The 26,249-nt window shown below is 41.5% G+C and overlaps 4 protein-coding genes and 1 long non-coding RNA gene across 7 annotated transcripts; 2 read left to right on the forward strand and 3 right to left on the reverse strand.

Moving 5' to 3' along the window:
* Nucleotides 1-3,609: 3,609 nt before the first annotated feature.
* Nucleotides 3,610-6,524, forward strand: rad51ap1 (RAD51 associated protein 1). 2 transcript variants are annotated; one of them, XM_020092191.2, is made up of 9 exons: nucleotides 3,610-4,012; nucleotides 4,111-4,157; nucleotides 4,720-4,852; nucleotides 5,177-5,283; nucleotides 5,363-5,449; nucleotides 5,555-5,680; nucleotides 5,764-5,943; nucleotides 6,027-6,167; nucleotides 6,262-6,524. In XM_020092191.2, the coding sequence occupies exons 1-9, from the start codon at nucleotides 3,996-3,998 to the stop codon at nucleotides 6,387-6,389; spliced, it is 966 nt and encodes a 321-aa protein (XP_019947750.2). In that variant the 5' UTR covers nucleotides 3,610-3,995; the 3' UTR covers nucleotides 6,390-6,524. The 2 variants fall into 2 exon arrangements, with proteins under 2 accessions (XP_019947750.2, XP_019947751.2); XM_020092192.2 differs by having other exon boundaries at nucleotides 3,629-4,012; nucleotides 6,030-6,167.
* A 1,478-nt stretch (nucleotides 6,525-8,002) lies between these two features.
* On the reverse strand, nucleotides 8,003-14,443 carry LOC138406833 (uncharacterized). The gene is made up of 4 exons (XR_011240236.1): nucleotides 14,380-14,443; nucleotides 10,606-10,681; nucleotides 8,452-10,358; nucleotides 8,003-8,354 (listed from the first exon to the last, which is right to left on the reverse strand). It is a non-coding gene; the product is annotated as an uncharacterized lncRNA (long non-coding RNA).
* LOC109632689 (probable polypeptide N-acetylgalactosaminyltransferase 8) lies at nucleotides 8,519-14,854 on the forward strand. The gene is made up of 11 exons (XM_069520413.1): nucleotides 8,519-8,711; nucleotides 9,786-10,029; nucleotides 10,217-10,383; nucleotides 11,021-11,204; nucleotides 11,320-11,517; nucleotides 11,842-11,956; nucleotides 12,710-12,895; nucleotides 12,980-13,117; nucleotides 13,477-13,572; nucleotides 13,790-13,957; nucleotides 14,562-14,854. Exons 1-11 carry the CDS (start codon nucleotides 8,519-8,521, stop codon nucleotides 14,718-14,720), a joined length of 1,848 nt encoding a protein of 615 aa, XP_069376514.1. The 3' UTR covers nucleotides 14,721-14,854.
* Nucleotides 14,768-19,767, reverse strand: ada2b (adenosine deaminase 2b). 2 transcript variants are annotated; one of them, XM_020092189.2, is made up of 10 exons: nucleotides 19,662-19,767; nucleotides 18,972-19,338; nucleotides 18,353-18,572; nucleotides 18,048-18,258; nucleotides 17,799-17,926; nucleotides 17,185-17,275; nucleotides 16,164-16,272; nucleotides 15,915-16,072; nucleotides 15,639-15,841; nucleotides 14,768-15,222 (listed from the first exon to the last, which is right to left on the reverse strand). In XM_020092189.2, the coding sequence occupies exons 2-10, from the start codon at nucleotides 19,267-19,269 to the stop codon at nucleotides 15,135-15,137; spliced, it is 1,506 nt and encodes a 501-aa protein (XP_019947748.2). In that variant the 5' UTR covers nucleotides 19,270-19,338; nucleotides 19,662-19,767; the 3' UTR covers nucleotides 14,768-15,134. The 2 variants fall into 2 exon arrangements, with proteins under 2 accessions (XP_019947748.2, XP_069376515.1); XM_069520414.1 differs by lacking the exon at nucleotides 14,768-15,222 and having other exon boundaries at nucleotides 15,482-15,841.
* Nucleotides 19,768-19,908: 141 nt separating this feature from the next.
* atp6v1e1b (ATPase H+ transporting V1 subunit E1b) lies at nucleotides 19,909-26,233 on the reverse strand. Its single transcript, XM_020092193.2, has 10 exons — nucleotides 26,091-26,233; nucleotides 25,884-25,947; nucleotides 24,190-24,255; nucleotides 23,646-23,755; nucleotides 23,391-23,457; nucleotides 23,186-23,275; nucleotides 22,509-22,577; nucleotides 21,953-22,047; nucleotides 21,761-21,848; nucleotides 19,909-20,714 (listed from the first exon to the last, which is right to left on the reverse strand). The coding sequence occupies exons 2-10, from the start codon at nucleotides 25,914-25,916 to the stop codon at nucleotides 20,652-20,654; spliced, it is 681 nt and encodes a 226-aa protein (XP_019947752.1). The 5' UTR covers nucleotides 25,917-25,947; nucleotides 26,091-26,233; the 3' UTR covers nucleotides 19,909-20,651.
* Between the last annotated feature and the right edge of the window lie 16 nt (nucleotides 26,234-26,249).

The following is a 26,249-nucleotide window of genomic DNA, read 5'->3' on the forward strand; positions in this document are numbered from 1 at the left end:
ACCCACAGAGGAAGTTTTTGCCGAAAATGTAATTCTACAATATATTTTCATTTGGGATATATAACAACTTGCAGCCACATTATGCACACCCAAAAGGTTGTCTGAAAAAGGCCGGTCCAGATTGCTCATTAATAACTGCCACAGGAATGCAGACAGGTTTACAAAACATTGCTAGTTTCACCCAAAATCCTTTGTTTTCCCAGAGGCAGGGCTGAAAAGGAGCACCTAAATCCCCCACCCAACACTGTAGGAGGCAGCTAAGCTGTTACGTAACCCCTTACACAAGAGCAGCAAATACTGAACTGATGTTAGGAAGGGATAGCCCATGAAACACCCATGAAACACTGACAAGATTAAATCGCGGAGAAAGGAAATGGGCCGTACAGGAAACATATTCATAGGGCTGTGATAGGAAATAGTCATAAGTGCAAACATCAGGATAAAAGTGGGAGTAGATACAATCACAAATTAAATTGTGTTCATGAAATCTTACACTCTTTTGTTGCTGTATTTAAGCTTGTGTATAATATCTTGGCGAGCGCCTCTTTTAAGTCCTGCTATCATCACCTGTAGCAGTTGCATTTTATTATGACTTGTAACACAAGATTTATTGATCCTCTGTAGGAGAAATTCCAAATGAACTCAACAGCACAAGGAACTGTGTAGCTAAAGTCATATTTTGACGCTGTGTTGAAGTTGTTGATGTATAATATTTTTTATTTTGGGGAGTGTCTTGTTAAATGTCCTGTTATTTTCACTGGTTAAAGTTGCCATTTACAAGCACTTTGATTAAGATAAGATAAGTAGACTTTATTGATTCCCACACCAGTGAAGTTCAGCTGCTACAGCGGCAGACAGGTCCGAATGAGGGAGACAAGAGAATAAAAATATTTACATATAAACTTTCACTGTAGTAGTTTATATGGAAATGTTATAAAGTGCAGTGACACAGGATGATTGCATGAGGAAGTAAGAATACCGTTTGTATATAAACATAAGAAGACATTGTGATGTACAGATGACGAACACGAATAAAAATGTATGTTTCCAATAGAAATAGTGCAAATATGAGTAGAGTGAGAATAACACCAGTGTAGCAAGAACAAATACTTTAACAACAAAGTAAAGCATGTAGAATCTTATGATTATATTATTATTGTTGTTCCTGCAGAAATCCCTTTGACATCACATGTTGCGGGGATGTTCTCATCGTTTCCATCTCTCGACACCCCCACCCCCTTCCACCCTGAACCGCATCCCCCGGCGCATGCGCACTGCTGCGGGAGCGCTGCCCCGCAACTGCTGGTGCACGAGCTGCAGGGACGTTCGAAATAACTTTGCGGGATGGACGCATTCGACAGTCGGGGCCCGATCAGATCGTCGTCAAAATCGCAAACGTCCGTAAAACCGCTTCTGGAGGATTAAACGCCCGCTGTCGATTATCTTTTTTTTAATTTTTATTTTTTTAATGTACCTGCTTTGTTTTCGGAGAGGATCACGATTTACTCTCGGGGGTTGACGTAAAGACGACGCGGTAAACTTTGAGAGTAAATGACGCACAGCTGCTGAGGATCGGTCAGTTTTTTGGGAGCAGGCTGCGATGACATCATGCAGTCAGTATGTGTGGGCGGGTCCTGAGCTGAGAGGGGAGAGGGGCGCACCCGGAGATCAGCCGCGGTCCGGCGCCATTAACGAACAACGTCCCCGCGGTGCTTTTTTTTTTTTTAACATTCTCACGCAGAGTCTCCGACGAGAAAACGGCCGATCTACGCGAAGTGCCCCCGCGTGCTTAGGAGCACGGAGTGAGACGCGGGAAAGGCAGCGTCGCGCGGGACGAGGCGACTTCATTTCGTCGTTCGGTCGCCGCTTTGTCGACTGGGAACAAGATGGCGCCGAGGATTTTTTTTTTCTTCTTCTTTCTTCTGCTTGGTCGAGCACTCCTGGGCGGAGGCGCCGTGCGCGTGCTCGTCACTGTTATTGTTTCCTGTCTTGTGTTGAATTCACGAATCCGAGTGCACGTGGTGTCACGTTTGTTTGTGGTACCGCGCGACAAAAAAAACCCGCTTTACCGTGGAAATGTGTCGCGATCCTACGAAAAAAAAAAAAAAAAGTCTGCACCTTCCTTCGACTGTTGCCTCTACGTGTGTCCTGCAGTTACATAAGCAGCAGTTCCCCTCTGCCACTGTGACACGAAGCAACGTGCACGACAGAAACTTTCGGAAACATCCGCTCGCAGCTGCTTTTAGCTTTTGACACCATCTAGTGGGCCACGCAGGTGTGACATTAATGCCTTCAAGTCCCCGTTGAACACAATTTATCTGCACGTGTTATTTGGAATTCTTGTGAATTTTGATTAAACGATATATAAAAATAAACATCCCCGATGTATTATTGCAAAGAACATTTAAACACAAAAGGCTGGGAAACAAACAAGTGCATCACAGTGTGTTTGAGGTCAATAAGAACACATATACAGTAGTATAATATATGCTGTACTATATTTAGTGACATTTCTTCATGGAGCTGTTGAGGGTGCATCAGATTATTTTTTGCAGCTTGTTCTGCATCACATCTGTGATCCACCGGCTGGTTGCTGGAGGAGTCACATCTTTCCATTTAAGTAAGATTGAGCACATAGCTAATAACAAGGAGATTGCAATGACCTTCTGCATGCGAGTGGATGAAATCATTCTGAGCCAAGCACCGAAAATACCAATAGTGTAGAACATAATATATGTATATACTAATATTATGAATAAACAATATACCAACAGTCAGAGGATATATAATATTGCAGCCATATACCTTGAATATGTTGTCAAGTTTAGCAAGTTTTGGGCAAGACCACAGCATATGATAAACTGTCGGGGTCACACATTAGATTCGTTAATACATTTTTTATCAAAACAACATGTGTAAACATTTATAATAAACAATTAAATTAATCCTTAATGGGTTTGGTGTTTTTATTCCATGTGCTTTATTTGTAAAAGAGCAACTAACACTTAAGTCGACAAACAAATTAGCAGAGAGTAAAAATACTCCAAAGAAGTACGAGTACTTAGGAACCGCATTTGATAAATTGTACTTGTTTGTCATAATACTGTGGCTGTAAATGAAATATATATTTACATAAATAAGTCATAGAATAATAAGGCATCAAAAATGTTATAGTAATGCACCACTCGTTATAATCTCCCCTAATTATTTCTTATGATTCATTTTAAATCTTTCTGTACCTACCTGGAAGTAGTATACAACCAACACAGCAACATTATTATTATTATAATTAGTAGTAGTAGATGTAGTAGTAACACAAAATAACAACTAAGACTAAATACACATAAATTACCTGCAGACTCTAATAATTGCTAAATCTCAAATCACAACACTTTAACTGTGTATTCTGTTCATCCAGGGTTTAGGTGTAGGGTTTAATATCTGTATATACAGTCTGTGGGTTTAATCAATGTATTTTCCAGGAGCAGTTTCGACAAACTATTATTATCATTATAATTTCACAGTCAATCGATTCATTATAATTTCCGTGGACTCTCACAATCACCCATCCTCTGTGTGGGTCTGAATGTTGTTTGAAGGAAATGTACTGCCGCGTGTTTTAGTTTTTCTTTCGGAACGAATCTGCGGCCGCTGCTCGACAGGCTCGCTGACAGGACGTCACTTCTGGTGGGTTCGGGCGGGCTGGTTGAAATCGCAGGAGGGAGGATGCGTGTTCGCTGTCGTGCAGCTAAAGTAACCATCATCCGCTTGCTTTAACGCGCTGGTTCGCTATAACACACATGTGTCACCCGCTTAAATAATCGTACGCACGTTTGCGTTAAACACATCGACAGTTGAAGTTAGCTTAGCGAGTAGCAACTAGCAAACGTAGCCCCTGTTGACACTGGACGTGTTTGTGTTGATGGAGCAGCTGATGTAACGTTCGCGTAAGTATTAGCATTAGCCGGATAAAAACCTCTTTCACTTCACAAACTATGGACCGGCCGTCAAGGTATGTAGAGGTTTTATTTCAGCCCCTGTTCATGGCACCACTGACTTACACTGTTGCTAATGTCTGTTGCTAACACGTTGTTTGTTGTTTACACGCAGGAAGACAAAGACTGTGAACTACCGTGAACCCAATGACTGTGATGATGGTGAGTTAAAGTACACAAATCATTAAAAACAATATCAGTGCTACCAATGACAGATTTACTGTTGCATAACATTTATATAGCCAGGGTTTTATATTTTGTCCATGTTAGTTTGATCATAAAGCCTAAAAATATTCTTTAAATGCTTCTTAAATGAATTAAACTAAGTATATTCACGACAGGCATCCTTCATTACTTTTTAGCTTCTCCAATGTTGTTTAGTCCCTTCAAGAATTCACACAGGCTATTTATTAGTAGGAAGCAGCCACAAAGTTCCGTCACAACAGAAGAACTAAGAAGACATAGCCAATCTGTTTTTAACGCAACGTAACATCTGCATTGTCGAACACTGACCAGACACCCGATCGAACAAATGCTGAGACTTCACATCGGCCTGTTATATTGGCTGATTCACAGTCAGCACATTGTTTGCACCCTGAGGCCAGACTCGCTCTAACCAGTCAAATGTTATAGCACATTGATAGAGATGGATACGAATCGGCACATTAACATGAGAGCACGCCCTCTCTCACCACTAACACACGGTATCTTCGTGTTGTGACAGATGATGATTTTGCCTGTGCGAAGGCTCCACCCAGGAAAAAGGCCAGAGACGATGTGAAACAACAGGAGCACATGAAATCGTCAAGCAAAGCGTCCAGTCAAGAGAACAACTCTCAGTCCAGCCAGAAGAGCAGGTGTGTCTCACATGAATGTGACATCTGACCATGTATATAATGACACGATAAAGATGATGTTGATCTGTGCCTAAATGCCTAAAGAAAGCTGAACATATCAAACTAGAGGTGTTCTCGAAGTACATACCTCTGTCAAGGTCAATGCTCCATATCCCACCCTTCCAAACAGCAAATGAGAACATAACCTCCTTGGCAGCGATGATTAAAATGAACAAATACCAGTTCACAAAGCTCAGCTGCTGCAGTAAATTAACCAGGGACGACATATAACACTGAGTAAAATCGATCTAATCTTGAAGTATTTGTGAAAAATGTTTTTCGCAGAAGACCATTAGATGAGAGGTTGTGTGAACGAGATCTAGAGGCAGCCATTACGCTTTCCTTGCTCAATAATGCAGAGGAGGTAGAGGACCAATCACCAACCAGTAAAGGTATAGTATCTTTTAAAATCATAAAGTTAATGTGTATGACAGTGTTTTCAGTTTAATGATTTCTAAAAAAAAATTGCAGACATCAAGGTTCCTATTCCATTGGATGAAAACACAGACCCCTCCACACTGCACCTGTCAAACTGCAGCGTGAATGCTGCAATTTTGGGTAAATTTCCCTTATTTTTGTGTCTCATATTTGACAAATACATCGTCATCTAGCATAGAAAATGTTTGAACAGTTTTTGAGGCTGTTGCACTTTGTTTTCTTCAGGCCTGGATGAAATCACATCCGAAAAGGTTTTACCTGCCTCATCCAGACAAAGAAAAGCCCCCACTGAGGAGCAGAGGAAAAACCTGAAGGAAGAAGATGACGATTATCAACCCAAACTGACACCAGGTTATTATCTCTCCCTCCTTACGTGGTTTTCTTTCTAGCATTGTTGTTTTTGTGAGAATAAAATAACAATATTACTTTTCCAGATTCAGAAAGTGATGAAGATTTTAGCGAAGCGGATGAGAGTGAAGATGAAGAATTCACCGTGAAGAAAGTCAGCAAAACAAAAAAGAAGGAGAACGTCCCCAAGAAGATTAAATCACCTCCAGCCTCTAAGAAAGAGAAGCAACAGTCAAAGACATCAAAGTCTAAATCTGTGGCGGCAGGTGAGTTCCTCAGATTCACTAAAGAAGATTCAGATTTTGTAATTGATGAATTATTCAAATGAAATGACTACTTTGTTCCGCAGCAGCTTCCACACCAGTGAGAAATCATCCAGCTCCCAAATTTGTATCCAAACGCCCTGCTTCATCCCCCACACTTCCTACATTTAAACCTGTAGTATCTCTGAGTCCAGCAGGGGGCAGGATACCCAAGTGGAACCCACCAGGTGCAGTATGAATGACTACAGTTATGACTCTGACGGGAATTTACACATTTACTCTGAGTCACTAACTCTAAATTTATGACCTTTTCCCTCCTAGGTCAAATGGGTAAAAGTCCTACGTCTTCCCACAATCCCTCAGGGAAGTCTCCGGGTCAGGGTCTGCGACTCGGACTGTCTCGTCATGTCAGAGTTAAACCGCTTCATCCCAGTGTTACAAGTCACTGATCTCTTCAACTGTCCGTGTTTGTTTCAGTGAAGTACAGCTATAATAACCTTTTAGCTTTAATAACTACTTTTAAACAATCTCCTGTATATATTTGTTTCTTGATTTGTACAATAATAAATATGAAGTGATTTCCAGCAGAGTGTATTTTCAGCATTGGCCACAAATGCCATATTTTGCCTCAAGTAAAAAGGTCAGGGAAGAGTGATGGTGACATAAATCATAGATTAATTCATTTGTCAAAGGGTCATCAGTTCAGTAATTTTGGAGATGTGGGCAAGTGTTAATTGTCTCTCTTTTCATTCTTGGTCGAGATTATAAACCGATCCATCATTCATCTTCTGTACCGCGTGTCAAAAGGTGTATGAACGCGTTTTTTTGTTCGCCAATAACAGATTGGTTCAGAAACAGAGCAAAATACAAATCTACATTTGAGTGATGTCTCCAGGTAATAACTTAAAGCAAAAGCGTCTTGTAAAATGGAGAAATTACATTTTAAAACTTTTTCACACATTAAATTGAAATGAGAATAAAATGAACCATCTAATCCAATTTGGGAAGAAAAACTAGGAGTAGTCGAACCTTTCTGGAGAATATTTTATTCTCTTGAGTTCTCTGAGGTTTTACAGTAATGGTCCACTTTGCCTTTAGCAGTGTGAAAATCATACCCTCATAATTGTACTTGACAAGAAAGGATCATGATCTCAGATTACAGATTATCAACCCAGATCCTCCATTGTTGGTGTTGGATGCGGTCACATGAGTTCGCAGCCTGAGGGATTAGGATTTTGATTTCATATGATATCTTCAGTCGCACTTGGTATCTTTTCATGTACAATAAAGTGAAAACTCTTGTGTCTGAAAACACAGAGGGACTCCTCCCTTCATTGTTTCGCAGATTGCAGAAGAAAACAATAATATTCAGGTTGTTAATTGACTAAAATGAAAGTAGAATTGCTGAAAAATGTTTCAGAACAAGGTTTGAATGGCAGGCTTTTCCAGACATCACCTGAATACATGAAATATAGAAGCCAACATTATGTCCAACAATGCCAGTGTTTGTCTAAAAAATACTTTTTTTTTGGTAAATAAGACATTTACTATTTTCCACTCTATTGAGTTGACCCGGTGGAAACTGAGGAAACTGCTTTTCTAAACAGTACCTTTGCTTTGATTCAGGTTTGCCTTCCTTGATTAAGTGTGTTTTACAAAGTAAACAAAAGACAGATGGTTTGAAAGTGTAGGATAACACAAGGATGTAAGGTCCTGTTTGGCTCTCTACAGCTGTTGAAAGACAAATCAATATGGGCATCTCGTAATATTTCAATGAACAATAGCATGGGTTTAACAGCCTTTCAGAAGCTTCCGGAACAGATTCAGTGCTCTATCTATCCATCCTACATAAGTTATTTTATTGTTAATTGAAATTTTAAGACCTCACACAAATAAAATGCACTTTCTTAGTTTGGTATTTAATCAGGCCCGAAGAAGAAGATCTGATTTGTCTGGATAAAGTTTTATGCTGTTGTGCTTGTATAATATTTTGTTTGTTTAATGGTGATTTGGGAAATATAGCGGTCTGTTTGAGAGAGTTTAACATTTTCACATAAGCATGTTTGTTTTTGTTATTCTTTATTTCTTCTGTGTTTATGTCAGAAGAGACAAAAACTTTGAGCATGACACAGAAATAAAACCGAACTAAATCATGTCTTTTGTTGAATTTGTTCTCCTTGTCAAAGGAAACCATGATATGCCTTAAACACACACTGATTTTCCTCCACTGATACGAAAGTCAGGTTCACAGGGGGGTTCGAACCTGAGAAAACATGCATGCCTGTTTGGCCTGAGGCAGAGCTGCTCCTGTTGGCTGCAGATCTCCTCCCAGCTCACTACAGCTAATGACACACACCTTGTCCCCCAGGTGCAGAGGGGACAGGGAGGAAGAGCTGAGACCCACCAGCACACGTCTGTGAACGTCAGGATATCAGATCACTCAGGTATGATAGGTCACTGCATGTGTGTGTGCGTGGACAGAGAGGGAGGGAGCACCTGAGATTAAATTACCTTCATCTCCTTTTTTCTGTCAATGTGACACCAAACTTGAACTCACAGCCGACACAGCAGCAGCAGGATGAGGTCCAGATATTTCAAACTGTCGATTCTGGCCTTTGTCACGGCCTCAGCTTTGGTGTTCCTGGGCTCCATCAAGAATGAGGTCCATACCCACTCGGAGAGACTCGAGACGGCCCACCACAACGATTCCCTCAGGGGCCAGGGGATGCTCAGAAGGATGGACAAGATGGAAAAGGATATAAATCGGCTGCGTGAGTCAAAAGAGTTTTAAATCAAAGTTTAGGTTGAACTTGATATTTAAGATGGAAAAACGATGTTATGATCCAATACAGGAGGCTTCATATTATAACAGGGTTAAATGTTTTAAAATTAAAGTTGCTTTGATTTAATTAAAATATAACAGTTTATATTAGATGCTTCATGCTAGAATCCAGTCAAAATGTGTTTATAGGGAGAAGAGCTGCATCATTTGATATGCATCAGTTAATATGGTTATTTTCTAAATGAATTAATAATTTTATCTGCAAGTGTCAAAAAGTAGTAAAAAAAAAAATCCCCAGAGACCAATTTCTTATATTTCATATATTATCCAACCAACAGTGCAAAGACAAATCAACCAATGATCACATTTAAGAGCCAGAAACTAGCACAAGATCACTTTTTAATTCCAAACCTAAGTTGAGATCTACCATCCTGAGTTCTTCCAAAAAACCCACTGAGGAGGCTCAACCTATGAGCATAAATATACACAAAGAAAGGCATTTGTGCAACTTTATCTCTCACAATATTCACATTAATATCAATTCAATGCACAATATTTAGCTTCTCAGTTCAACAATACGTTTTGGAGAAAACTATTGTCCTGTGTACTCAAATAAATACCAGTACTATGCAGTATGAAGCCGTGCATCTTCTGCTCCTGCAAATAAATAAAAAAAAAACCTTTTCAAACTGTCTGTCAATGGATTTGGTCAACAGAAGCCCTGGAGTGCTGTTATTTTGAAATGACTACAGAAAGTGTTGCAACACTTCATGTTCAAAAATTCAGCAGATAAGCAATCAAACTCAGGTGAAAGATAATTTTCTCTGTTTATTCTGCTGTGAACCACAATGATTATCAGTCTATGACACAAACGTATTTCCAACGCTTCCTGAATCCGTTTCAAGTTAAAGGGTTAGAGTTACTAACTACAGTTCATAAGTGATCACAACTAGATACTGAGCAATTTCCTGCTGATGATGTAATCGATGGATTCACTAAGTAACTTTCGCTTTACGGGGAGGCAGACACAGAAAACATCCTCCTCTCTGTTTTCTGTCCACAGTCAGTTTGATGGGCAAGATTGAGAGGAAGGTGCCGGTGGGGCAGAAGCAGGCAGAGGTGAAGAAGGAGAGGAAGGTGGTGAGGAAGCTGTTCCCCAACTCGTACCTGTTCAGTAAGTGGGGGCACGAGCTGTCAGAGGAGGAGCAGAGGGAGGCGGAGAAACTGTTCAAGAGGTACGGATACAACGCCTTCCTCAGTGACCGACTCCCCCTCAACAGAGAGATCCCTGACACCAGGCCCCACAGGTGACCCCCACCTCCCCCATCATCTCTACACACCCATGTACACACACAATCATGTTTACACACACAATCATGTTTACACACACAAGCCCACACACAATCATCTTTACACAAACAATCCTCTCTAAACACACAAGAACACACCTGAAAATCTCTACACACGCACATGAACACATGTTCCCTGTCACAGGTGTGCTGAGAAGAAGTACCCAGCGGATCTGCCCACCATCAGCGTGGTGCTAATCTACCTGGATGAGGCTCTGTCTGTCATCAAAAGAGCGATCCGCAGCATCATCGACAAGACCCCGGCTCCTCTCCTGAAAGAAATCATACTGGTGGACGACAACAGCAGTAACGGTGAGAGACAGAATCTTGTTTGAGGCTGTGGGAGATTATTCAGAGATACAGGCTGCTGTGAATTTGTTTCCTCCATATTATTTTAGCTGTCAATCCCATGGTATCCACGCCCCAGAGCATGCAGTGCTTTCATTTACAAAATGAACATCATGAGATTGATAAACTTCTAAAATCTTTACTGACGTTATAAATCAAGTGAGAAGTTGACTTCTATATACTGACCCTTGTGTTGCCCTCTGCTGGTCATTCGAGAGAAGACAGGTTTAAGGCACTCCCACGTTGGCTTCACTTTCCAGACCTGGAGTATAAAACGTCAATTTTTATAAACAGTCTGTGGTTTGCCCCCGCTTCCATTGTTAATGCTACGCTAAGCTAACTACCTCCTGGCTGTACACATTATATTGAATGTTTCAAATTTCCCCAAATATTAAACAATTCTTTTAAATATAAATGAATATAATAATGTTTTTCTAACTTGTTGCACCAGTGAAATTATCTTCATTATGCAGGGGTGAAGTTTTAGAGGTGGACATTTCCAAATGAAAACCAGCTGCAGGTCGAGATGTTTTGTAACTAGACTGAAGCTACAGCAACATTAATAAAACCATTCACCACATGAAACCTTTTCTGTCTGCAGAGGATTTAAAGGAGAAGCTGGACGACTATGTCACCCTGATCAACGAGGAGCGTCCAGGCCTGGTGAAGAAGATCCACCACTCTGAGCAGCTCGGCCTCACGCAGGCCAGACTGTCGGGGTGGAAGGTTGCTGTGGGGGACGTGGTGGCCATCTTGGACGCTCACATCGAAGTCCACGTGGAATGGTTGGTTCTGAGTAATGTGTGTTCATTTTTCTTTTGGAGCGTTGCTGTGCTGGTAAAGCTGTCATCGAACATCTTGTTTGTGTTCTGTGAAGTTGAGCTGTCGCTGTGTGTGCAGGGCAGAGCCGTTGTTAACTCGCATTAAAGAGGACCGCACTGTCATACTCACACCAGTGTTTGACAGAGTCAATTATGATGACTTGACGCTGACTCCCTACGTGCCTGCAGCTGACGCCTTCGACTGGGCTCTGTGGTGCATGTACGAGTCCTTCAGACCAGAATGGTACGATCTGAAGGACGATTCGCTACCTGGCAAGTAAGTTAAACAATCGCTTAGCAAAATAACAGAAACAAACTTTAAGAAAAGTGAGAGAATAATACAAAGATCTTTATGAAAAAATATCAGGCATATGAATCTAAACATCTCAAGATCTTTATACTGCATCTCATTTGGTTAACAGCACATGATTTGGATTTAAATATCTTAAAACCTCTGCAAGTAAAATCTGGATATCTGCATTTATTTACAGAAGTGGAGCACGTATCTCTGTGTGTTTTTGTGGAGCCGCCCTCTTTACTACTCTTTCACTACTATGAGTAGCCAACGTTTCAATTAATTTACAAATTGTCGACTTCTCAGGAGTCCGTCCATCATGGGGATTCTTGTAGCCGATCGCAAGTTCTTCGGCGAGATCGGGAGCCTTGATGGCGGAATGAAAATATATGGCGGGGAAAACGTGGAGCTTGGCATCCGGGTAAGGCTGAAGAACTGTGCCAGGTTTTTGTTGTAGGTGCAGAACAGTCTTGTCATAATGTGTTTCTAGCCTTTCTGTGTGACTGTTTGCTCTCCTTGTGTTTTCAAAAGACTGAAACATACAAATCATATTATCCAAATAGATCACCACTTTCACAATACACAGGCTCTCTTGTGGTTCCAAGAGTCTGTGAGATTAGAACAGGAGGTAGAGCATTCAGCTACCAGGCTCCTCTCCTGTGGAACCAGCTCCCACTCTTGGTTCGGGAGGCAGACACCATCTGGGCATGTAAAGTTAAACTTTCCTTCTTGATAAAGCCTTTAGTTAGTTTTGGATCAGGTGAGTCCTGAACCATCCCTTAGTTACGCTGCTATAGGTCTAGTCTGCTGGGGGAACTCTCATCATCCACTGAACACCTCTCCACTTCTCTCTGTCTCTCTGCCCCCCGACACTCATTTATTTATTTTAATACATGTCAATGACTTTTTCACTTTGTACTCCCATAGTCTCTCTCTCTCTCTCTTTTTCTTTCTCATTTCAGATATCTCTGATCCCGGAACCTCAGGACAACAGCTTTATTATTATGATTTGGCGCTATACAAATAAAATTGAATTGAAAAGTAGGACTGGATAGTTTTACTTTGATTTGTTGAATATGTTGTGACGCCTCCATCTCAGGTGGAAACACCAGTGGTTCCTGTTGTCTGCAGGTTTCCTACAAGTCCTCTCATACTCATATCGTTTGTTTTTCAGGTGTGGCTTTGTGGAGGCAGCGTGGAGGTCATACCTTGCTCTAAGATCGCTCACATTGAGCGATCTTCAAAGCCCTACCTCCCAGACCTGAGTGTGATGATGAAGCGGAACGCACTGAGGGTGGCGGAGGTTTGGATGGATGAATACAAATATAATGTCAACATTGCCTGGAACCTTCCTATGGAGGTGAGAACTTTTTATCCTCTGAATTTAAATGACTGTTGTTTTTAGATGTTGTGACTGACGCGAACGCTGCACTTCCTCCCACAGAATCATGGGATAGACATTGGGGATGTGTCAGAGAGGAAGAAGCTGAGGAAGAGTCTGAACTGTAAACCGTTTCAGTGGTACCTGGACAATGTTTACCCCTTATTGGACCCCCTGAGTGACCTAGTCGGCTATGGATCTGTGAGTAAAATAAAAAATTTAAAAATCATATCTGACTGCACGTGAGAGGCAGGGATGTTGCGATAGAGACCCAGAGCTGAGAGGGGGCAGAAAAGAAAATGGTTGAAAGTTGTATAAGAACCATGTTTAAATTTTGTGATCGGCTACAAACAGGAGACTGGAACATCACCATGTTCAATGAAGCCCCCTAATGAGGCCCCAGGCCATTAGCTCTCTTCCAAAATAATCTCCAGAGGAACAATGTCTGACGTCACAAGCGTGCTGGAGGCCAAGCTGTCATGTTGATGTTTAGTGTTGCACGATACAATACAATGTATGACACCATTTTTTTATAAAGAATAACTTTCCCACGCCTGCAGCTCATAAATGACCTGAAGCCAGATCTGTGTATAGACCAAGGCCCAGTTCCTGGGAACACTCCCATTGTTTATCAATGTCACTTCTACTCTCCTCAGGTATGTTTAAACATTAATACAGGCTAATTAGGCCATTCACTTAGTGTCTGTTCTGACTTCTGATGTCTGATGTGCTGTAAATGTTACATTTTAATATGTTTTCCTCCGACATTCAAACAAAAATTTAAATTTTAAAATAAAAAGTGGCTGTAAAAGCTGTAATAGAGACAGACTATGATTACATCTGTTGAAGAATAACTGCTTCTCTCTGGTGCAGCACTGTTATTATCGTACTGATGGACAGATCTACATCGGTGGAATCAAATCTCACAAGTACAACAGCAACCGCTGTCTGGTCGACTCCGGCTCTGGAGTCTACCCGGGGCTGTACGAGTGCAAAGTGGCCGTGCAGAAGAAGTTCCACATGCTGTGGGATTTCAAACAGGTGAATAATATTTCAGTTTTAACAACAGAAATTGGTGCTAAAGACTGTTGGTGTCCCACACAAGCATATTAATGCAAAACACGAATGCAAAAGCCATCATACAAATAAAAAAAGCTGCATCAATACAACTGCCACAACCACAAAAGTATACATGTGTTATAAAAATTTTAAAAAACAGATGCCGTCTGTTTGAGGTGTTATGGTACAGGTGTGTTCCTACTTTTTGAGCGCTCAGAGCAGCTTTACCGTAGCACCTCAAACAGACAGGCATCTTTTTTAAAAAAAATTGAAACCAACATGAGAAATAGTTGAGAACAAACATACACTAGGAAAGTCAAGAATTAAAAAGAAAAAGACATCAGGGATATTATGAGAGAGAGAGAGATGCACAGATAGAACGTAAATAAAAATGGTCGGCTCACTTGATCACAGAACGTAACTCTGCTTGTTTCATTGTCATCTGTCGTCGCTCACTTCCGCTCTGGTTGTGTTCCTGTTGTGTGACTTTTGCACTTGTGTTTCCCAATAATGTGCTCGTACGACACGTCTCAGCCACTGTACAGAGGTTGAAGGACAAACAAAAAACCAACTGTTTCATACCCAGGACGGACCGATCCAGAACAGAGATACGAAGAGATGTCTGGAAATTGCGATGGACGAAAACAGCTACTACAAGCTTGTCGTTCAGCAGTGCACTGGGCAGAACTGGAAAATTCAGAATCTCATAAAAGACCATCTGCTGGGCCCCAAGAAGACAATATGAGAAATGAGCCATTACTGCATGAAAAAAAACAGACCAACCTGGTTTGCTTTGAGTTTTTCACTGGACGGTTTCGATTTTTATTATCATGTTTTTGACATTTATCTTTAAAAGGAATATACATGATCTGCCATGGAGTAGTGATTTTCATTTTTTTCTTTGCTTTGAATACAAAAAAAGCTTTTCTGTCTGTAGTTCCAAGTGATTTTCAGAAGCTCCTGTGATAATCACCTATCACACCAGGGCAGCCTACTCATCAATGTTCTTATCAGCCTTTTACTTTACAGAATAAACAGCCGATCCCAAGAGGCACTTCACATGGCATTTAAATTGTTTTACTTAAAGGCTGGTAATGTTGAATCAGTGTAGAACTAAAACAAACATTCAAGTCAAACAGGATACATTTTGGTTCAGTCGTCAGGAATGATCAGCGATGAAAGTTTCCCATTTGTTCTCCCACATGACGCGACCCCTCTCCTTCAGGTGAACGGGCAGCGAGCTGTACCTGCAGGAGGAAGAAAGTGTTAATGAGAGTGAACCAACAACAGACGAGGCTGAGACACTACAATCAGCTTAAAGCGTAAATCTCTAAAAACACACTGAACAGCACCAACCGCTCGGCAGGTTCAGAACCAGAACTTCGAACCTACGAGGAGACACTTCTAACCAATGCAACACTATATTCTTTACACTAACCTACATTCCAGTCATTCCAAATGTCGACCACATACCTCCAAGGCCTAACAGTCAGAGTGAGACCACATTTAAATCCACTGGATCCAGATTTTTATTTTTATCTGCATATGTTTTTTGTCTTTTAAGGGGATTTGCTGAAATATTAAATACTTTAGACTTAATAATTCTTTTGAACTTGTTGTAAAAACTAAAAGGTATTTGCAGTTAACATCTGTTGATCCCAACCTGATGGAGTTGACAGCCAGTTCCTTCAGAGTGCCCAGGTTTGCTTTCAAGCCTCCGATGCCCACAAAGGCTTGATAGAAGTCGTAGGAGAGGCCTGTGGTGCCGAACATGGACGGGTCGTCGGAGCTGATCACCATCGGGTGGCCCTCAGACATCAGCACAGCGGCCGGGTGGTTCCTCAGGTCTGATACCAGCTTCAGCACCTGGAGGCCAGAGGTCAAACTTAACATACAGGCAGGGAGACATTTTCTTTTCCGATGTGCTAAATAATTCAACCTGGTTTGAGATGGGGCACAGCTCCACAGCCACATTTTTTCTCCTGGAAAGCTCTTTTGCCAGCGGGTGGTGTGCCAGAGCGTAGCCGTGCCCAATGCGCGTGGTGTTGAACAAAAGGGCATCGAGGATGTTCTGATCCACGTCGGTGCCTTCATCGTCTGAAGAGAAACAAAAGGTGCAGAGTTAAAAAAGCATTCGTCTTTGCAATAGATGATAATGAACTTGACCGCCGAGCTCCTGCACACCCACCTGTTTCCCCCGCATGGAAGAAATATGGTAGCGTGACACCAAGGTCAGCTGGCAGAGAGAGTGCCTCCCTGAAGTACCATAGAGATCTGCCGCTGTCCTCCCTGCCGACCTGGAAACAGCAATTAGGATTAAGGATCAGCAAACTTTGAGAACAATGGCTGCCTTGTTCAGCCCTTATTCTCTTTGTGGTTACATCAACGAGACAACACCCAGATACCAGTCCCAGGGCTTCATCAGAGACTGAATGTTAAGATGAACGCTGATGTTTTGTTGAGATATGAATTAACTTATACTCTATGGTCTTTATTATAATAATCATTATTACTCTTAGTTGTTGGACAGGGGTTTTGTTTTTGATTAAATATTGATGTTTTGTTAGTTTTGATGGAATTCAGGATTCACCGCTAAAACCTTAAATGCTTTTTTTTTCCTTCCATGTCAAATATGAATAAATAAAACCTAAACCCAAGAATGTTGGAGTACGTAGGCTGTGAGTTCACTAACATGATTGTTATGGGTGCGGCTATAAATTCATCCAAGAGAGCATTGATTCATAGATTAGGTCAGTGCAGGGTGGAGCTGCAGGGAAACAGTCCCGTCAGTCCTCACCTGTTTAAGGTGGAGCTTTTATACTTCTTAGATCATGCTATAGTTTGCCCAGTGGAGGTGGCTGCAACATCTAACTAATGTGGGTATGCCTGATCCATTGGTACCACCCCCGAGCTTCTACGACCTTCAGAATGGGTCAAACCACCAAATCTAATATCAAAAGTACAAGATATTTTTGAATAACTTTTTTTTAGGGCTGAAATTAGGGTTAGGGTTGTGTTTAGGGTTCTCTTTCATGTTTGGAAGGAGAGGGTGAGGTGAGGGGTGTTCAGTTGCAATTTCAACACTAGATATCACAAAATTCTACACACTGGACCTTTAAGTAAATAACAAAGATAACTATTTCAGTACCTGATCTCTAAGCAGTACAGATAAGGTTATAATCTTAACGTGACTCATTCCTACTTCTTACCATGTCAAAGCCTGCGACTACGTCTGGGAAGTTCTTCTGCAGCTGAATGGCCTCTTTTATGGCTTCTTTGACCTCAGACACGCTCAGAGCCCTGGAGGAGGCAGCGAGGGGAGCGACCACAGGAGCGAGGACACGATTAAGTACAATAAGATCAGGCAACATGCAGCATCAGCTACACCCAATATGTAGCTGAGAAACATAATAATACCTTCTTTTTTTCACCTTAAAGGTTCAGTGTGTAGAATTTAGTGATATCTAGTGTTGAAGTTGCATGTTGCAGCTGAACACCGCTCACGTTACCCTCCCCACCCAAACATGAAAGAGAACCTGTGGTAGCTTCAGTTGTCATAAAACTCAAAAAATGTTTAGAGTGTTCAGTCTGGACTAATGTTAAAAACATGGCGGCCTCCATAGAGAGGGTCCCCTCGATGTAAATATAAAGTATTTAAATATAAAGGGGCTTTTCTGGGGTAAAGAAAACTACAATTCACACAATTTAGATAAAACGAACTAGTGAAAACATCATGAGGATTATTCTACATTTCTGCCAATAGATCCCTTTCACCTAAATCTTACACACTGGACCTTTAAATCATATGGATGGATTCATTTACCTGTGGACAGAAATTATGATGCGAGCCCCAAGAAAGTCTGGATGATCAGCCACAAATTTCTTTGTGACTTCTTGAAATGTGTTCAGAGTCCAGATCTTATCGTGAATGGTTCCGTCGAGCTCGTACGTCTGCAAACCCAGAAAATGAAATATTTCATGTCACTCTGCAGCAACGTCACATCTGCTGATACTTTCTACTGAGGCTGGAGCTGCAGGGATCAAGTGTGAATCAAAACGAGTTAAATAGAACCTTGGAGATGCCACTCCGGAGCTCCAGATACATGATGTTGTCTTGGTGAAGCTCCTCCAGGCCCTTGTAGAAGTAGTCCCTCAGCACAGGAGCATGGGTGATGAGCCCCGCTGCTGCGATGAAGGCTTTCTCAAACTTCTCCCACACAACGTCCTGGTCAGGATACTCATTATCTGGATCCTCGGTGAAGAGAGTGAGGTGCTGCATCAAACTGGAAAGAAAAATCACACCAGAAAGTGAAAACGAATATTCTGTTTTAAGTTCCCTTGTTACATCTCGACTTGAGTTTTTAATCTTCCTTCAACCTGCTATCAAAGCTCGTGGGGTCTCCCATTTTAGCTCGTAGAGTCTGAAGCAGCTGCCAGTAGAAGCAGTCCCACCGGGGGAACGGCTGGCGGTCGGAGAACAGGAAGCGGACCGAGTTGTCCCACGTGAAGCAGATGTAGCAGTGAGGCCTGTAGGTGACGTTTTTCACCAGCCAGTCGACGCTGACCAGAGTGGAGCTGTGGATGTGGAGGGCTGCACCTGTCGGGATATGACATGGTGACTGAGGGGACATGAGACAATGGGCCCCTGAGCACCGGTTACCAGGTCAAACAGTTTATCATTGTTTTCGACGTCATGAAAGTCAATTTGTAATTTTCTGTCACATTTTTCTGTGGAACAAGAATTCTAATTAAAAATTACTCTTGAATTTCAGTTTTCATTTAGTTGCTGGGGAAGAAGAGAGATTTTCCGACTCCCTGAAGCTTCCTTCCACAACAGATCCACATTAAAACACCTCTGCACAGATAAATCCTACAGCACAATATATCTATTAACACTGGAAACCATTAAGAAGTGTTCTAGAAGCAGAAGAAGATATTCTGTTTGCTGTGCGGCTGTAACATGAGGGAAGATCTGTCGGCCTGTTCACATCATCACCTTTAGGCATCTTCTGCAGCAGTTTGAAGATGGAGCTCCTCTGAATGAGAGGCTTTGCCTTGAAGAAGTGAATGGCCGGTGGGAACTGGGCGGCAGACATCTCCTGCTCCTTCTGCCGATGCAGGTACGCTCCCAACTTCTGCTCGGCCGCCGTCAGGGCCACTCGGCCCCCGGTCTGCCTGGACGCCTCCTGACGCATCAGCAGGTCCCTCTGGGCGGGGTCTGGCATCCCATCGGTCCCCCTCATGAGCCCCAGGAGGAGCACATAGGCGGCCACAGACTGGAAGATTGAGATCATGTTTGGGTGCTGTCCTCCTCCTCGTCCTAGAACATGGTCACTCACCCTCGGCTGGAGCGGGATCTGGTCCTGTAAAGAAAGAAATACTGTGTGAGACACGAATTAATGAACTTTCAGTCTCTGCATCGGGAGCAGGAGAGGTCGCAGGAGGTTTTGCAGTGTAACTGGTAAATACATTTGACCGACTCGCTTTAAAGGACATGATGACATGCTGCTCATCTTGCATTACGGCGCCGACAAGAGTCCATTCACTAACTTGCCCGTGACCGTTTAGCTTGAATCAGACGTTTCCAGGAGGAAACTGAAATAATCCTCGTGGAAGCTTTAACAAGAGGGTTGAAAAAAACAAAGTTACAGTCAAATGAAGCGACTTTAGAATCATAAACACTCACAAGCGAGAGGGAGCTCCTGACGTCCTGCGTCTCAGCCGTCTCCCAAAAGACTCCTCTTGTTTTCCGAACTCCGCTGTCAGCATGTCAGCAAAATACTCGGAGCAACCGGATAATTGGGGCATTTTTGTCTGACAAACACCATGTGATAAACTAATGAATGAAGCATGAATGGCCAGTGTTACAAAATAAATGAATTCGGCAGCGAGGACAGTCTGAATACAAATAAAAAACTGTAAAAAGCATGTGCTACTAACGATTTATATTTTATTATGTTTTACATTTTCCACAATTTAACATATTCAGGTTTAGACACAATCAAAAAAAAACAAAGCAATAAACAACCACACATACATATAATTTAATCTGGAAACCTCATATACATACAGTGCCCGCTCTGGAATGATAGCACCCACTCTTGAACTCATGACAGAAAAGTATAACAGACAAGTCGATGAAACGCCAATAAATTAACTGTGGAAGGTCGAGCACGGTCTTGGGTTTTGTCACTGGGATGCTATTTTGTTCTCTGTCTGATTGGTTGGAGCAGACACCCATTAGCAACACAATGCCCCATGCAACTTATAATGTGGGGGAGAGGTTAATGACAGAGGGAGAGCTGTGGCACAGATGACGTGTGCGTGTCATGAAGCTTGATCCAATTAGAGGGGAACCTGTTAAAACATCCAGCCAATCCAGTCATCCCTGACTAATCAGTGTAAACCGAGACCCTCGGAGGGGAAGCAGCAGAGTAAACCAGAGTCATCACAGCTGTGCACATCCATTGATGAAGATGATGAGGATGCACATCTGTAACGTGGAGTTGCAGTTTCATCTCGTCCCTTAATGCACAGAAAAAAATACAGCAACACATCACACAACAACAACTTCTGCATCGGAGATTCCGTCGCTTCACAGACACGAGGAATGACGTCTTTCATATGACAACATAAAAATAAAAAGGGGGATTTTGTTTTCCTCTGATACAGCGACTCAGTCCATAAACTTGCGGTTTGGGTTGGCGCCAAACAGAGCCACTCGGATTTCAGGCATCATCTGCGAACACAGAAGAAATGTGTTTACGTAAAGAAATGATGTCATCGTGGATTTATCTTCAGATGATCTGCTTGATTCAGTGTTTGAGAAGAAGAACAAATCAAAAAACAGGAAGAAGAGAATGAAAAATGTCATTCATCATCTTGTGATTGAAATAATCAAATTGTTTCTGTTGACTCTTCCAGATTAACAATTAAGAACCGATTGACAACACAGATAAATTTTAATTAGGTGAAATATAAATTAAACCAATTTAAAAGCACAAAGCTTTAAATCAACAGGACACATGAAATATAAATAACAGTATCTCCACATTGAGATAAGTGATGTCACTTTACACGTAAATTTAAAGTTCTGGTAACTTGAGAGCGGCACCAATCTCATCTTGGTCAAATACATACGTTTGTTATGTCCTATGCTTGTTTTCTTTTTGTAAATCCTAATTCAATTTCAGACGATTAAATGTCCGTTGACCTTAAAGTCCGTTATGCTTCATTGAACGGGGACAGAGTGTGAGTGCAGAAGGTCAGAGCGACAGAGACCTGCTCACAGAACAAACGAGTCAAAGATTTAAACTTAATGTGTAGAATTTCGCTGGAGACGATATTTAACAAACATCAGATGTCTATGGACTCGTGATCTGGTTTTTGTTTGCTGCTGGTAATTTCATTTATCTATTCATTTGGTCAAGTGGTGGTTGGCAAAATACATATGACAAGTAAGTAGTTTAGTTGTTCTCCATTTTAACTATAAGTACGTATATGCAGATTATTTATGTTTATAGATCATAATTAAAAGACAAAACCAAGACACAATTTATTAAACACTAAATAATGCTGCTCACATGGAAAATACAATTATTATGTAAGAGACACTTCTCTTACTTGGTCAAATTTCAACATCAACTTGAATATACATTAATGTCATATGTTTAAATATGAAATGAAAAAGAAGGGATTAAAAATAGATGAATAGAGGAATATTTCAGCAGTCTAGTCTCCAAGATAAAGGAGGAGGGTTTAATATGAGCTATCTCTGTTTCTTACCTGCTGAGCCATGAGGTCCAGTCTGCTCTCCAGAGTGTTGGACACCTTGATCTTCCCGTTGCCGTTATAGATCTCAATCCCTCCAGAGCTGCGAGGAGACAAACATCACATCCAGAGACGTCAACATTTCAATTCTGGAGCAATATTTACTGGGTGAGGTTTGATTTCTGTTTCCAGTGTGATGGTACTCACATGTCTGGGGAGAGGAAGTTGTCCTGGTCGATGCGGACCTCCAGGTTGTTCTTCACACCTGCTTTATAGATGGGAATATTCCTCTGGATGGACGCCTGAGAGAAGAGTCACAGTGAAATCTCATTTACTTTCTTCTCACACACAATAAAGAATCAATTTCTTCTGATAATACGTCTTATCACATGCACCCGACCCCTCATCCGTGATCAAACACATGTGCTACATGCTGTTTCCTCTGTGACGACGTAATTAGCTTGATTCTATCAAAAGCAGCACTGAGGAGGTTTTTCACCACCGACTATTTTTGTCTTAATGTGATCCATTTTGATTCACTGGGCACTGACAGTTATTTGGGCTGAGGAGAAGAAGCCAAATCCTTGCAGCAGACAAGTCTTCATATAAACTGAGTTAGATGTGAAAAGGGGTTGTTACTTACTTTAGTTCTCAACCATTTGATTTAATTGTCACCCGTGAATTTATGTACAAATATTTTTTACCCGTTACAAAAACCGATGAATAAATCAAGTCTGAACGTTCACTCGGTCACTTATCTCACCTGTACCAACTGCACGTCCTGTTTACGGCAGCGAATCGTCACCTTGGACTCCAGAAGTTGATAGAGTCCCTGGTGTGAGAGATTAGAAAAGCTTTTCAAACCTCAGTTTCTGATGTCAACACAGTCTTATCATATATTATGTACTCAGGGGGCGGTTTATTAGGAACACATACCTTAAAAAAAAAAAGCAGGCTATGACAACAGTCTGGTTATTTATCTTCCCCTCCCTTATGTTCCAACTCTTATTAGACTGGTGCACATGATGACTCTCACAATCACATCGAATAATATTCACATCACTGGTACAGACAATTTTATGGAAAAACAAATCAAAATTTTTTTATTTTGAATATGTATTTAAATATTATTTTCCACAACCATCTGGTGATGCCAAGAAATGATCTTGGACCCCTGGGTTGAGAATCACAGCTTTAGAAGGAGTTACATGGACACTGAGAAGTATGGAAGAATTCAAGAATTGATATAAATCTGTCTGTAAATCTCAAACAATTTAACAACATTGAGTTGACTTCGCCTCAGCAACTGTTTCGACGTAAGCCGAACATCAAGATTTGTTGCAGGACTGTTGTATTAGGTTGTTACACTATAGCTAGCTGTACCTAATAAAGTGGTACCTGATTTCATGTACTTTCTATAAAGTGAGAGTACAAACGAACCTGTAAGATCAATCCATCCAAGAGAGCCGGATACTTCGCCTGGTCTTTTGCGACATTAGCGAGCCGCTGGCGAGCCTCATTCAGCATTTCCTATCGATCCAAACACACAAACGTTTCCTTATTTACACAGAATCTTTAATAATCCAGCTCCTTTATGTCCATTAAATATTTCAACACTTCAACCAGATGATGTTCAGCGTCTTACCGAGATCATGTCATCTCGGGCCTTCAGGACCTTCAGTCGAGCCTGGTTCATCAGGTTGGACATTTGACTGTAATGTTGACAAATAAAGAATTAGATTTCTAAGTGAGCTATGTTTGTTGCAGTGAAAACCCAGGAGACACAAAAGAGTCATTGTGGGACGAAGCAAGTAAATACAATTACGGGAACTTGGCATCACACATAGTTATTTCTTTGTTCTGAAGACGATGTGTCCTGTGATGTCTCGTCATGACTCACATTTTCTTCTGCTGCTCGATCTGCTTCTCTTTCTTCTCGTAGTACTCCATTATCTTCAGCCTCTGAGTTTGGACCAGACGGCCCTTCTCTATGTTGAACTCCTCTTCCGCCTGTAGGGGGAGACACAGTTCACTCAGCAGGGATCATCGTTACAACACCAGAATTAAAGTACGTCCACTAAAATCTGCACGGCCTGAACATTTTATTATAAATATTTTTTTTTTTTTTTTTTGCAGCTAGAAAGAAAAACAAACTTGGAATTGAAGCTTAAAATAAATGTAACTGTATTTGTCTCTGTGCGCTGGCAACTTTCTACAACGCTGGTGCAAGAAAAGGTTTTATTTGTATTTTCCAAACATTGGAGGTGGATAAGTCAGAGGCTCTGACGGCCTCTGGACTGAAGGTGCTGACGATGACCAGTTCAAGTTGAGCTTCTGTTTCATGATTTTCCCATCACTCCGCTGCTGACTCATTCACAAGGGGATAAAAATGTCTAAAAGCTCAAATAAAAATGTCTACAGCTGATGTGTACATGTGTTTATACCTTTGCATCAATTTCCTCTGCCTTCTCGTTGGCCTCCTGCTCGATGAAGGCCATCATGTGCTTGATCTGTCAACACAAACAAGAGAAAATGTACATTATAATATTAAAAAAGTTTTTCCACGAAGCAGGATTTGTCAGGTTTTAGCCTCCGCATCTGTCTCCTGTGAGACATTCAAAATAACAGCAGGGTTTTTCCAGAATCACCAAATACTCTTGTAATGATCTGGAGGAAAAAATATTCTGGATGTTTCACAATAAAAAAAAGAATACACTTCCCATATTGTGATTTTACTTCCTCAAAAAGAAGCTGGAAATGGTTAATTGTTCCATCATACACCATTGACCATTCACACACTGCAGACACAGCAGTTTGAGGTTCAGTTCAAATGGATTGGAAGAACCAGGGATGGACCCACAGTCATCCACCCTTGAACATGACATAAAGGAATAATATTGTTTTTTTCAAATAAGCGAAAATTAATTTTCTTTAATGGATGTATTTTATTTTGAAAGTGCTTGCAGGGATGATGAGTAGAGTTGTGTTGGTTCAAAGTAACTTAAGTTATATTTTATATCTTGAGACAAAACTATTTCTAACTTGCTGCTCATGGGACACAACAAATGAGCCAATGTCATAGGTCATGAACCAAGCAAGGTCAAATGTCATTTCCATATACGTGTGTATATATATTTTCACCAATAGCAATAGAGAAGTTCAACAAATAGATATAATAAATATCTATAAAAATAATACTTCAGCATTGTGATAATTGATCAACCTTAGATTGGATTTTTTTTTTTTTTTTTTTTTACTGTTTACCAAGTGAAAACTTTAAAACCGCATCCTTCAGCCAGGAGCCGAAAATCTTAAAGATAAATAAATAAAGAATTTAAACTTAAAAATGAAATGTATTATTAAATACAATAACATACGTCAAATGACTTGCAGGGATTGATTGTATGGACTGAAAGAAACTGAATGAATGAATGAAACTTTAAAAACACAGAGTATTTTGTCCTCCAGGTGCTCAGAGGACTTTGAAGTATGATATAAATACATGAGTACTGTGACATACTGGATGGCAGCGCTCCTCAAAAATGAAAGCAGAGTTTTGTTGTGCTGCTGTGAAGTGACTGGTGCAGCTTCTCACACCACCATGAGGAATAGTTGTGCTGATTTAGTTTCCACACACGTGTGACTTGAGAAACCCACGATAAAGCAGATAATCAGCCTCTTAGTGTGGCTCCACATTAGCTCCTGTTGTGTGTGTGTGTGTGTGGTTTTCTTTCCCTCTGTCTGAGCTCACCCCGGTTCCTCATCAGGCCCCTGACATGAGTTCATCATGTGACCATGAGCCTCCACATCCCGGCTACAACCTCCACACGACACTGGACACAAAATGGCTGCTTAGTTCTCCCACCACTTTATTTCTCATTCGTTAAATCGGCAGTATAAAGTGGTGGAGTGGCTCATGTTTGGCTCAGGTGCTAGCTTACACTGTCAATGTCATTCCCCTGCACCGACGCTCGCTTCCAATTAAAATGGCAGCCGGTGTGACAACAAGATAAAACCCCTGTGTGTGTGTGTGTGTGTGTGTGTGTGTGTGTGTGTGTGTGTGTGGTTTCTCTGTCAGCTGCAGATGCAGGAGGACGTTTTGAATCGTGTCATGTCGAAGGTGAAATCGCTTCGTTACCTGCTTCTGAACGTCGGCATCGCTGAGCGCCATGGCTGCAGTTGTCAAAGAGATCCGCCCGGGCCTGCGACACGGGAGAGAGAGAGAGAGAGAGAGGGAGAGAGAGAGAGAGAGGAAAACTAAACGACAATAACGACTCGAACACAGAGAGAGCGACGTGGACAACACGCGAGGAGCGAACCCAGACGCGTGAGTTTGTCTTTTTACCGGAGAGAGTCGGAGGAAGAAGCTTTGAATCAATCGCCGCAGTCGTGACTCGTAAAGATGTCTCCGGAGGGTCAGCTGATTCCTCGGGTCACGTGATGTTTACTTCCGGCCGGCGGCCAATCGCACGCGCGAACCCGAGAGGCGCTTTAACTCCGCGTA

The sequence above is a fragment of the Paralichthys olivaceus genome, chromosome 23, assembly GCF_024713975.1.
Source record: "Paralichthys olivaceus isolate ysfri-2021 chromosome 23, ASM2471397v2, whole genome shotgun sequence".
In the NCBI taxonomy this organism is placed as follows: Eukaryota; Metazoa; Chordata; class Actinopteri; order Pleuronectiformes; family Paralichthyidae; genus Paralichthys; species Paralichthys olivaceus.